Here is a 13,912-nt window from a genome sequence, read left to right as displayed (position 1 = left end):
TCAGGGGTCACCTCTCAGGAATGGGTGTACACAAAGCTCTGCTGTCTTCACAGACTTTGCTGGTCCAGAGTCCTCACTTCTTCACCAGCTCAGTCTTTTCCCCATCTTCACCCTCACCTCTTCTCAGTCTCTCTCTTTCTCCCTCCCACCCTTCCTCTCTCCCTTAAACACTCACCACAAACACAAAATCAATAAAAACACCAAAGCTTCTCATGGGTTGACGGTTGATGCTGACTTTTGCAGCATGCATCAACTAGTTTAGGCTGCCTTTGAGGCATCAACTCCAAGATAAAGACTGATGCCTGAAACCCGAATGGGGAACCAAATGGTGCCAGCAGCAGCAGGAACATTTGAAGCCTCCTTTTGAGGCCACACCTGGGAGAGGCCAGCACCTCTTGGCCTGCCTATGACATTATGAATGTCTTCTTCAGGCCAGAACTGTCTCTCACTCATTGTTGTCCCCTGTTCATGCATAGCGAGTACCCAGAAATGCTTGCTAAATTACTGAGAAAGTACTCTCTTTTCCTTGCATTGACTTTTCTTCTGAATGGAAATGGCAACCAAAGTGGGCGTGCAATGCAAGCATGTTCCTTTTGCCTAGACAACCTCACACCTGGCTCACTCCTCTTCACTTTTGGGATTACAGTTCCAATACCCCTTCTTTAGCAAACCCTTCCCTCATACTCTTGTCCTGTCAGGCCAGGTCTTTCAGTTATATAATCCTTCTCATAGCATCAAGTCAATTCCTCCATGGCAGCAATCCAAGCTCACAATTACTTATATTTCTACTTAATTGTCTGTCTTCCCACCAGGAGACAGGCCATATATGTTATCCTTACTACTGTATCTCCAGTGCTCAATGCTTGGAAAGTAACTGGGACTCATAATAACAGGAAGTTAAACAAATTAAAGCCAAAGGCTTTCTTTTTACCTTAATAAAGATGCAATAGGGACATTTATTTAACCAGTAGTTGAGCACTACCATGTGCAATGGCATTAGCAATACAAAGATATATATAGGTGCCAACGCACAAACTCCATGAGGGCAGGAAGTCCTATTCATTGTGAAATTCCTAATGCGTTTCACACAGTAAGCATGAAAATACTTAATGAACAGAGATTCAGAAGTCCAAGATTCATTTTCTCTCTCTCTTACTTTTAACTTTTAATTGAATTCAAGAAGCAAGGGAAGCTATGGATTTAGACTCAGAGCTCTGAATCATACCCGCTGTTCACTGATTCCTATCAGAAGGCTTTGGAAATCACAGCTTCACACAGAGGTATTTTTGCCCTCAAAGAAAATTAAATTTGAAATTCAATCCTTGTTCTGTTTAAATATACTTTGTGGGGGGAAAAGAAGCCTAACAAATACTTAAGACTGGGTTTGTTGGTAAAACCAACCTTATACCCCACTGTATTAGCACCAGGACTCTTAACACCATTAGAAATAGCACTACTTGAAAGTCTTTTGAGAGCCATGGTTCCTCTCTAATAAAGAGTGCACAAAAGCCAACTTCCCCTCTCCCTCCACAATCAAACATTCTACATACCATTTCAGAGGGCTCATGGAACCCCTGAGGCCTGTGCATTGTCCCAGATTAAGAAACCTTAAATTAGAGAGAAAGTACAGACTTGATACTTGCCAGTTTGTTATTTTGATAGAAGCACAAATTCAGTCGAAAACATCTCTCCTTTGGTCACTCACTTGTCATTAATCTGTCACAGGAACTGGATAATGTGCTGTCTTAAAATCTATGCCACTTGCCCTGGGGAAGCTGGTCTCTGATCAGCCCCTGGAATAGACAGTGACGGCAAGGGCCACACACATGGAGAAAGAGTGAGAGTGGCTGCTCACCTGGGCAGGCGTGACATGGTACAACCTGCCCACTAAGAGCCTGGGCTGTGCAGGTGAAACGGACCAAGGTTGGAGTCCTGGTTCTGCCAATAACTTACTGTGTGACCAAGGACAAGCTGCCTAATCTTAAGCCTCTATTTCCTCATCTGTAAAAATCCTAACAGTCCTTATGAAGACTACTGTTATGAAGATCAAAAAACAAAATACATATAAAGTCCTCAGAAAAGTTCCTAGCACACAGTGGAGTATTTTCAATAAATTTTAGCTACTATTTGTCATTATTACCTGGCATCCTGTCCTGAATCAAGGGACACAGCTATCCCTCTGAACATGTGCTGCAAACAAAGAGCCATTTTAAACAAAGTCAATTTAACACAGAAAAGCATGAAACAGGCTATCATTGGAAGTGGAGATGCTTTCCAAGTTTGGCTTAAAAAAGTGTTGCAAAAATCAGAATCCGTGCTGAGCTGGAGTCACAGGGAGTCCAGTGAGGTGGGAGGTTGAACATTAGTAGCTCTGCATGGCGAGAGAGAAGCACGTTGTTGGGTGAGTGAGTGGACAGTATGGGGCAAGAGTCTGGTACATTAAGGAGATCCTGACTCCAAAGTCTTCATTGCTTCATGTGGTAGGACTATCAGAAAGCTAAATAAAGAAATCTGACACAAGTCTATCTTCCTGTTTAACGTTCAGGACAGGGACTGATTTTTCAGTTATTGATTAAAAAGAACCTGAGATTTACTCAGGACTTTCAAGATAACAAGATGTCTACAAATCTACTATTTTATTTACTTCTCAAAACAACTTACTGAGATGAGCAGAGCAGGGATTATCTCCCTCATTTTACTGATGAGGAAGTAAGACCTAGACCTATCTATCTATCTAGATTATATAGATTATATAGCAGGTGATACTTATCATACCATAGATGGATCACATCATACCATATCATAGATAGGTGACTTGTCCAAAGTCAAGGACCCAGGGTTCAGTGGCGGTGCCAGCATAAGAATGCAAGTCTGGGGTAATTCCTGTTTCTTATTTATCTGTGGCCTGCTCAGTGCTGAACACGCAAGAAAATCTGTAAGTGTTTGTTGACTTGAACTGACTTAAGGAAAGTGCTCTGGATGCCTGGGCAAAGGTCAAAACAGGGCAGGCCAGAAGAACACTGGTATTTGAGGGATGGAAGCAGCAGCCACTTTCAAGGCATCATCTTATTCTCTCACAACCCTGCGATGTTAACCTACCCTGGGGTCACACAGCAGAGGCAGAGCCAGGATAAAAGTCAAGGTCTGTGGGTCTCGAAGGCCTGCATTCTTCACCAATGGAAATAAACATTCTATTTAATTTCTGAGCCTTTTAATTTAATTTGTTCAAACAGTTTAACTCCTTCAAAGATCACTAAGTAGAATTAGATATTCTGGTTCTACCACCATAGTGTTTTTCTAAAATGGAAGCAGCAAATTAGTAGCAAAGAACACAAACAGATAAGGACTAAGGGAGACCAGCTTATTAAAATAAGAAGGCAGTGCCCATCGCTACCCTTGCAACAACTGGCAAAATTTAGGGTTTATTACAGAGAAAGAGAGCACCCATTCAGAAGTTTCCTCATAAAATCTGATTCTAAAAGGTAGGAACAAAGAAATAAAACTAGAGTCTGGTCTAGTTATAAGAAAAGCTGAACTTTGTGTAGTGTATAGAGAATTAAGTTTCAACTCTGACATAGAGATAGAGGTACCCATCATTACATTACTAAAATCACCAAAAAGGGGTAACACACAAATGACTCCTGTCCCATTCATTCAATCCGCCATTTACAGTAAAGCAGAATGCCCATAAGAATTTACTTTAGAGTGTGAAACTCTTGGGATCTAATCCCAACTCCATTAGTTACTAACTTTATATCCTTTGAGAGTTTACATCAATTCTCTACGTCTCAGTATGCACATCCCTAAAAGGCCCTCATATGGTCACTGTGAGGATTATTTCACTATATGAGAGCATTGTGTACAATTCTGTGAATCCATCAACAAAGACTGATGAAGTCGCAGCCCTTAGACAGCTTAAATCTAATACATACTAACTACACAAATAATTTGAACAGAGAATGAAGTTCAAACTAGTGTTGTTTTTAAGCTCTGGAATAAAAATATCCCCCAAGGGAAAATACTCCCGAATGCTGAAGAGTTTTCTGTTTCTCTGAACAGCAAATAGTTAAGCATTATATTAATTTGGAGACACTGCTATTTGGTTTTTGTACTAGTATCTTTTCTTATAAGTAGTTTGAAGTCTGGCACATTCACGTGATGTTTAAAATGATACGTTCAAATGAAGCAATGGTTCAGCAATTCCATTTCATCTTAGGCAGGATTCTATGGCAAAATAGTCAAGTCTTCAGGTTTGATCTAGGAGACTGACTGGGCCATCTCTTAGAGCATGAGTCTTGTGTCCTCTAAACTAGCCTCATATATCTCACTTGTTCTCAAAAATGCCTATACAGATATGAAGAAAGAGTTTCCCTCGCATATTTCTTGAATCAAAAATTTAAAAGACCTTTCAATATTCCCCTCTAAAGACTATGCAAGGCACAGTTGTATGAAAGTGCTGTGGGGCTCCCAGGACCATAAATGATCTTCTAGAATAATCTATTTAGAATGGAATGCCTTTTAGATCCTCTATCAGAAGTGGAACAATTTTTCTATCTCAGGTCACTTACCCATAAAGGGGGAGAGGTCAATGGATAGCTAAATGAGTTTTGAGGTACACTGTTAAATTTTAGATTAGCAGCAGGGGATCTAAACTCCTCAAGAAATAAATTAAACATTTCAGTCCCATAACAAGTTCACTTTAAGGGGAAAGAGGGAGAATAGGAGAAGTAAAAGGCCTGAAAAAAGACAAAAGTAGAGAGAGGCAAGTAAGGACAGAGACAGAAAAAGATTCATAAAGAAAAAGAAAATCCCAAGGGCACGGAGAAGAATATAGACATTTTTGAGCAACACACCCATCTTGTGGCCATTTCAGATACTGCCACACCAAATTTAATTATTGAACCTTTGCAATGGTAAGAGGCAGTGGAATGGGTTGGAAAGCACTGGGAACACAGAGTCAGAGGCCCGAGTTCCACTAGGGTGCTCTGTCACTATACAGCTGGTATGACTTGGGTAAGTCACTTGATGTGCCTTACTGTATTTCACAGGGTATTGTGAGGAAGAAATAAGATGCTTTTAAGAACTATATCAATACTACAAATTACAACAATATCATAACATTAAAACACAACAATGGCCAGTGCAGTGGCGCACACCTGTAATCCCAGCACTCTGGAAGGGAGAGGTGGGTCGATCACTTGGGTCCAGGAGTTCGAGACCAGCCTGGGCAACACAGCGAGACCTTGTCTCTACACAAAACAAAACAAAACAAAATAGCCGGGAGATGGTGGTGCATGCCTGTACTCGCAGCTACTTGGAAGGGTGACGTGGGAGGATTGTTTGAGTCTGGGAGGTCGAGGCTGCAGTGAGCCATGATTGTGCGGCTACATTCCAGCAGGGGTGACAGAGCAAGACCCTTCTCAAAAGATTAAAAATCACAACAATGAAAACAAAAGTAGCTATCTGTTTCCTAGACTGGCATGTGAGGCAGAGTATTTCCAATTCTCACCTTAATCAGGAAGTACAGTTAACCCTTGAACAACACGAGTTAGGGGCACTGACGCCCTGCGCAGCTGAAAATCCACGTGTAACTTCTGACTCCCCCAAAATTTACTTACTAATGGCTTACTATTGACCAGAAGCCATACTGATAACATAAAGTCAATTAATACATATTTTGTATGTTACAGGTATTATATACTGAATTCTTACAAAATAATAAGCTAGAGAAAAAATTAAGAAAATTGTAAGGAAGAGAAAATATATTTACTATTCACTAAGTGGAAGTGGATCATCATAAAGGTCTTCATCCTGGTTGTCATGATGTGTAGGCTGAGAAGGAAGAAGAGAGGTTGGTCTTTCTGTCTCAAAGGCAGCAGAGGCAGAAGTGGAGGAGGCAGAGGTAGAAGGGGAGACAGGAGGCATAGTTGGTGTAACTTTTATTGAAAAAAATCCACTTATAAGTGGACCCATGCAGTTCATACCATGTTGCTCAAAGGTCAACTGTACAACTGAGTAAACCAAGCCACAATTTACAAACATTTAAAAAATCATGGAAAGGATTTCAGTGAGTTGCGAAGCAAAAGTTACCTTTGTAAATTCCACAAGAAAAACTTCAAAAGCTTGTTTCCAAACAAGCTTTTGGAACCACATATCACAAACCACCCTTTCAATGTCTACTGGGCTCAAACCACAGATGATCATGTGCACTCATACCTCACGCAAGCCGCAGAATGCAGGGCTCATGATGCACTTGCCGATGAGGACTTTTCCTAATTTTGAACTGGCAAGTTACCACTGAATTACCACTTTGCCAATAACAGGTTCAACTATTATGTCTCTCTTAATATTTTTTGGGATTAAGTGTAACTGCCAGAAGATAACCAATCATCACTAACTACCATACATACTATATCTCACCTTCTGGCAGAAAAATCCCATTCTCTCATGTTCTGGTGAATCTCTACACTTTTCAGGCTGTAAGCCAATTTCAAGAAAAACTACTATCTCACCTGAAATCACGTGCAAATAGGGGGAAACATCCAAAGTGTACCCCAAACATGCAAAGTTCTCCAGGGCTAGAAGGAATTATATATCTAAGCACAAAATATATGTGCTGTGCAGACACACTAAAGGCAGCCTTGTCAGACTTGTCTCATTGAAGGCATAGGCAAGAAAAAACAAGACATTAGATTCCTCCTACCTGGACTTTCCCCACCTTTCCATATATGGAAATAAAGGATCCATATATCATTAAAGTGTTTCAAGCTAATGGACATCCAAAAGGTAAAACTTCTGGCTGGAAACTATTAAGCTTTGCCCAAATCCATGTTAACTCTTCTTTGTAAAACACATGGTAGAAACTCAATAGTGTATTTTATTCATTCACTTATTCAATCAATATTTGTAAGCCAGATCCTGTTCTTGGTACTGTGGATTCAGCAGTAAACCAAAGAGACGGTCTCTTCTGCTGCACAGCCTCCATTCCAGTAGGGGAAAATAAGATAGGGTAAGGAGGTAACGGCATAAAAGGTTGGGGGAGCTGCTACTTTAGATACTGCAATTTGAGAAGGTGTGGATATATGAGCCGAAGACTGGATGAGGGGACAGTGAAGCCATTCAGACATTCAGGAGAACATTACAAGCAGAGAGACTGACCAGTGCAAAGGTCTAAGAACAGCAAGGAGGCCAGGGTATCTGAATTGGAAGGAGAAGGGGGAAATATAGTAGGAGACAGAATCAGAGTTTAAGGAAAAACTCTAAAATCCAATGAATCTTTATGTATAAAACCGTTCACACCACAACAAAACTTAAAGTAAGAGTGGCGGGCTGGGTGTGGTGGCTCATGCCTGTAATCCCAGCACTCTGGGAGGCTGAGGCAGGTGGATCACTTGAGGTCAGGAGTTTGAGACCAGCCTGGCCAACATGGCAAAACACTGTGTCTACTAAAAATACAAAAAAGTAGCTGGGCATGGTGGCACACCTGTAATCTCAGTTACTTGGGAGGCTGAAACAGGAGAATTACTTGAACCTGGGAGGCAGAGGTTGCAGTGAGCTGAGACTGTGCCACTGCATTCCGGCCTGGGTGACAGAGCGAGACCCTATCTCAAAACAAACAAACAAACAAGAAAAACGAGGGGCACAGTTAAATAAACTGTGGCACAGTGAGACAAATTCAAGCAGAGGAATTATATAACCATTTACGACTGATTATTTACACACAATATCTCAGTGAGGAAAATCCGTGTAATTGCATGAAACAGGAAGAAAAGTGATACTGTATGAACTCAATTATTTAAGAACGCATAAAAAACATTTGGAAAAAAAAGGAGCAAAATTGAATGCGGGATGCCTCTGGGTGGTGGAAACGTTGAGTTTTCAGCAAAGGAGACATGCGATAGAGAAGAGCCACGTAGGAAGCCACTATGGAAACAGGAAAGGATGATGATGGTTAGATTAGGATGTTAATAATGAAGGTGGTAGTGATCAGAGTCAGGATATATTCTGACAACAGGCATAGATGTGGAGTGTGAGAAAGAGAGGAGTCAAGAGGACAGCAAGGTTTTTGGCCTGAGCAACCAGGTACCCCTAATTGAGACTGGGATACTGAGAAAGGAGTAGATTTTGGAGGCAAAGAAATCATCAGCAAAAAAGAGGCAGCATCCTCTTGTGTGCTGAACCAGGCTGAGATGGGAAGAGTGACTCAAAGAATCTCAGAACTCATTTGGTTCTATGCTTTGTGCAAACCTATTCTCTTTGAAAATATTACTGTAAAAATGTTTGTTATCTACTTAACAATCAGGGAGGAAATAATTATAGTCATAGCCATCATTTCTTGAACCCTTACTAACTACCAGGCACTATGCTAAACACTGTACATACGATATTGTAGCTAATCCCCACATATAAAAGCATTTAACCATAGTACCAAGCACATGGTAAACTATCATTAAGTGTTAGCCGTAATACCTACGAATTATGTAACATTTTAAATGGAATGTAAACTTTGATGATTATTTTAATTACCAGAAGTTCTATTTCCTTTTTTTTTTCCAATCCACTATTCATTTTATATTATGATTTCTACTGTTTCTCTAGCTAATAGGTAGAGTTTTTATATTCCTCCTTTAACAGACAGGGGAGCCATTCAGAGGTCCTAACTTTATGCAAAGGCCTCACTTTTCTTTTTCTTTTTTTTTTTTTTTTTTTGAGACAGAGTCTCGCTCTGTTGCCCAGGCTGGAGTGCAGTGGCCGGATCTCAGCTCACTGCAAGCTCCGCCTCCCGGGTTTATGCCATTCTCCTGCCTCAGCCTCCCGAGTAGCTGGGACAACAGGCGCTCGCCACCTCGCCCGGCTAGTTTTTTTTTGTATTTTTTTAGTAGAGATGGGGTTTCACCGTGTTAGCCAGGATGGTCTCGATCTCTTGACCTCGTGATCCGCCTGTCTCGGCCTCCCAAAGTGCTGGGATTACAGGCTTGAGCCACCGCACCCGGCCAAGGCCTCACTTTTCAGCTACCTCCTAAAGGCCCAAAATCATATCCACTATGTCTGTGTCAGCATTAAACCCCCAATAGCTACACATAGTTCCATACTCCCCTGAGAGTAGTTGAGCTACTTTGTTTTAAATACCTGTGCATTTCTATTTCAAGTTCTTCCAGGCATTTAAACATTTCTTGGGGTATATTTTACTTAGCCTACGTGTTAAAAAAAAAAGGGTAATCTGAGTTAGCTCAGTCTGACACATAACCAGAATGAGAAGTAAAATATTATTTTACAGAAGCAGAAACTGAGCCCTAAATAAGTGAGCCCAGAGAGGTTGAGGCTACAGTGAGCTGTGACTGTACCACTGCACTCCAGCCTGGGTAACAAGAGTGAGACCCTGTCTCAAAAAAAAGCCCCACAGAAAATAAATACAATACAATACAATACAATACAATACAATACAATACAATACAATACAATACAATACAATACAATACAATACAATGTTATGATAACACGAACACAATACCCTGTATCTTTTTACTTTAAAAAAAATTGTGCAAATCACAAATGCCATTTGAAGTGATAAAACTGAGTTTTCTTCATGTATCATTAGCTTCGTTTTAGGGAATTTCTGACCAGAACAAATTGCTGAAAGTTAAGGCCAGGCGTGGTGGCTCACTCCTGTAATTCCAGCACTTTGGGAGGCCAAAGTGGGAGGATCACTTGAGCCTAGGGGTTTGAGACTAGCCTGGACAATATAGTGAGAACCCAAATCTACAAAAAAAAAAAAGTTAAAAATCAGCTGGGTGTAGTGGCGCATACCTGTAGTCTCAGCTACTCAGGAGGCTGAGGTGGGAGGACTGCTTGAGCCTGGGAGGTTGAGGCTGCAATGAGTTATGATTGCGCCACTGCACTCTAGCCTTGTCTTAAACCAGCACAGTAGAAGAAATCATGAAACCTGAATTCTGCCACTAACTAGGTGTACGACTAGGGAACTACAACCTCTTTTTGTTTTGTCTTCAAAATAGGGATATTAATACTCTTCCCACAGTTTGGGGGTTGGGGGAGACAATGAGATTTCATTCATAGGATTACAATATATAGGAAAGTATTTTGGGGAAAAAAGGTTAAGAGTCATATAATACAGAAGAAAACATCATCACTAATATTTATATATTATAAATGTTAACATTAATATTATGTATGTATTACAAGTGTTATAAATATAATACATAAATAATTATGTATTATAAATGTTTGATCAGGAACAGTGAGACACTAAGTGAAAAACAGAATCTTAACTAACGCAAAATTATTTTACCTTCATGTTGCAGGCTAATTCCATTAGTTTTTTTGCATTTTCTTCTGAGCGGTATCTCTTAGGAAGCTGAACCCTAAAGAACTTCAAGGCACCTTCAAAGTCTGTCAACAGCAGGTCATCTTTCGAAGTCTTGAAGTAAGAAAATATAAACATATATAGAAAAAATGTGTTGCTATAAGGATGCACAAGAAGTTTTTTATATTCCCAGCACTTTTCAGCACTTTTACCATCCCCAGAAGATACTTCTTAGCTTCTGTCAGAGCCACCTGCATACATCCACTGTTAGGAGTAATGCTAGATTTCCAGCACTTTTATAATTCCCAGAAGATATTTCTTAGCTTTTGTCAGAGCCACCTGCATACATCCACTCTCAGGGGTAGTGCTAGTGCACAGTGACTGCTCAGAATCAGACTACAATGAATGTGTTGCAAGTGCAGAGCAGGGAAGGACAGATAACTCGGCTAATAAATGAGTACCTTTAATAATCCAAGGGCGACATTAAAAATGACACTTATTCCCTGAAAGAGAACAGACAAAAAGAACACTGTCAGCATTTATATCTCGACTACTATGCTATTTGTCCTCAGAATACCCCACATTTTTAAAGAAATTGTGAAAACTTAAGGAAGGAAATGAATTATCTCAGAACTACCTTGAAAAATAAAACCTAAAGGGCCATTGAAAAGCTGCTTAAACACTTAGTTTCCCATTTTTCTGAGAAAAGAGCTTTTCTTGCCCTATTCTCATATTCAATAATAAGAAATGCTTTTCCAAAGTATTCCATGCTTCCAAACCAAAAGATCAGTCATAAAGTTGTGATCTCTCAGGAAATAACTCCTGGGGAACTTTTCCTTTATCTTGTGCTGTCCCAATCCATGTACAGCAACCACTCTGTCCATAAGCCCTGTATTCCAGAACTGAATCTGCTCAGGGCTCCCTCCATTCTGCAAATCCTGGGACTAAGAACAAAGGAGAGGAAGCACTATCTGTTGATCAAGTTAAACTGCTTAAGCTGCTGGGCCTCAGTTTCCATAACTAATACTCTCCTAAGGGTTTTCTGAGATAATTAGCTGAAAAGTTTATGTAAATTACTTGGCATGCCACTGGCCCTTAGTAACTACTTAAGAGATGGTTGTTTATACTAGTGAAAAGCTAGATACAATTTAAAGGTTTGTGACTAGAAATTGGTTACATAAAGTATGGAACATCCAAATAATAGGATACTTCGCAGCAACTAAGAAAAATGGCATATTTGGTAATATTTATTTCTTCTGTTTCTTAGAATATTTCAAGCTCACTGGTCGATACAAATTCTTTATGAATTTTTTTATGTTTTGAATATAGCATAATTAGAAAGGATAGTACAGATGTGTATGTTCAAGTACATGAAATTTAAAAAGGATACCAAAGAGTATAAATAACAATCATATTTTTAAATATACACATAGAGAACCACAATATATAGTGTTCCATCTATATGGAAACCATATTATTCTGTATAGTAATTATATATACACATATATGAACATACAAAAAAGGCTGAAAGGCTACTACTTTTAACCAAACTGTTAAAAAGCAGCTAACCTACAGACAGTGGGATTTGAAGTATTTTTAATTATTTTTACTTATATTTTCTATAAACATATATTATTTTTATAATTATGTTTTTCTTAAACAAATGAATACACCACGCAAAATCCAAAATTACACCATGGCAAAGACTGTTATTTACTCTAATATCTATTTTCTCTTTAGTAATAAATCTCTAATTCTTAGCAAATTCCTGCTCAGCTTATTTTTTAAAAAGTCTCCTTTGCAGTTAGGTGTGGTTGTATAACTAAGTTCTAACCATAAAGTGGAAATACTGGATGGAACTTCCAGGAAATCTTCTTTAAAAACAGAGGATGCACCCTCTCCCATCCTCTAATCCTGCTGGCTTGAATATAGATATAATGGCTGGTGCACTACTCCTCCATACGGCTAACAGTCAGAGTGGAGGGAAGGCACGCTACTGCCAACATTCTGACTTCTTTTCATGAGAGAGAAAAAAGCTATTTTTTAAAATCACTGTTATTTTGGGTTTCTTCATTCAATACAGTCAAACTTAATATGAACTAATACAAATGTCTAATTCAGTATGTCTTTTCATATCAGAGTACACCTTTAACAAATATGATCATTAGCTTTAGTCCAAGGAAAAGTCACTTAAACCTAGATTCCCTAGCAATAAAATAAAATAACTAAAGAGACCAATTCTGTTTTGACAGAGCTGACCCTCAAAACAGAATTTGTTCTCAAGTACACTGCAAACAAAAGCCAAAGTGCTGCGGCCTCTGATACATACCTCACATAAAAGCAGGTCGATGATATGGAAGACCATGTAGAGAGGGAATTTTGCAGTGAAGAGAGTAAGAAACCACTGGGAGGCATACATGTGCGCTTCAAGGCTTATATCCAGGAAGTGGTTGTACAGGTCGGGAATGTATTCCTGAAATAGCAAACCAATTACTTCTGGGCACTTATGCATCTGTCCAATTCCCACTAAGGAGGCACATAAATCTACCAGGAATAGGTCAAAAAAGTAAAATACTTGTGTTTTTCTAAAAATCTCCAAAGTGCTCAGAATACTTATCATCTGGTATTAAGCTGGCACTAAACTCTTTTTTCCAGACCACAAACTAGTTCTAAAGAAAGAGGAATCCCCAAAATGGTGACAAGTATTTGGAAAGTCTGTTTTTTCCTCCAAATTATAAAACATTTGGGAAAGTTTGTTTCACTTTTGTTACGAGATTCCTAACCAGTCAGCTTCAGAGCCTTGGGGAGTACTTCTTGACTGAGTTAGCTGTGGAAAAGACCCCTACAAAGTCATCTGATCTTTTGGGAGTTTATCAGCTCACATCCATGAGGTGTGAAAGTTTAACACTTTGTTAATCTTTGCATCGTAATCACATAGTGAGAAGTGATAAAAATGAAACCCATCCTTAGCCACGAATCGCTAAGGCAATTACCACTGCTCCCTGGCACCATTTCCTCAATTTGGTGCTCCTTAGTCCTATACTCTTTTTGTCAAACACAAGCTGTTTCTCTTTTTACCTGCATGAGGCGCTCCAATTGGTAAAATTTGCAATGCAAATCTTCAAAGTTTTGCTTGAAAAGTTCCCTCAGCCCATAGTCAAACATGATCTTGACCAGAACACTGAATGCCTGTTCTTCAGGCATCTGTAACAGATAGGCAAGTTGTTGGGTAGGTAGGATGGTGGTGGGGAATCACAAAACATACAGAAGTTTTCTCAGGATATTAAATCCAGCTTTATATTATTGTCTTACCAGAAAATTTAGTGCTATGCAGAAACTCAGGCCTAAGGTTGTGTTTAAAACATTTATTTACTCAGACAAGGAATAGTTAACTCTTTGTCAGCACGGTTCCTGTCCTCAAGGAGTCTCCCACACAACCAGTATTAAAATAACTGTAATAGGAATTAGATATCAGTGATAATACAAGAACAGGAAGGCCTGTATCTGCCTAAGGCAGTCAGAAACAGACTCTGTACGAAGGATAGAATTTGAACTGAGCAGAAATAAGCTGATAAACAGTGCAGGTGTCAT

At 39.5% G+C, this 13,912-nt stretch overlaps 1 protein-coding gene across 1 annotated transcript in view; it reads right to left on the bottom strand.

Annotated features, from left to right (window-relative positions):
- The window catches only part of RABGAP1 (RAB GTPase activating protein 1), a 167,171-nt gene that overhangs the window by 18,929 nt on the left and 134,330 nt on the right, over positions 1 to 13,912 (bottom strand). Inside the window, exons 16-19 of the mRNA XM_011965496.1 lie at positions 13,400 to 13,525; positions 12,651 to 12,794; positions 10,783 to 10,824; positions 10,307 to 10,435 (exon numbers count right to left, since the gene is read on the bottom strand). Coding sequence (XP_011820886.1) covers positions 10,307 to 10,435; positions 10,783 to 10,824; positions 12,651 to 12,794; positions 13,400 to 13,525 — 441 coding nt within the window. The remainder of the gene's footprint in view (positions 1 to 10,306; positions 10,436 to 10,782; positions 10,825 to 12,650; positions 12,795 to 13,399; positions 13,526 to 13,912) is intronic.

This window comes from Mandrillus leucophaeus, unplaced genomic scaffold (assembly GCF_000951045.1).
Source record: "Mandrillus leucophaeus isolate KB7577 unplaced genomic scaffold, Mleu.le_1.0 Scaffold729, whole genome shotgun sequence".
In the NCBI taxonomy this organism is placed as follows: Eukaryota; Metazoa; Chordata; class Mammalia; order Primates; family Cercopithecidae; genus Mandrillus; species Mandrillus leucophaeus.
The sequence above is the reverse complement of the archived record's forward strand: the minus strand, read 5'-3'. Positions and strand labels throughout refer to the sequence as shown.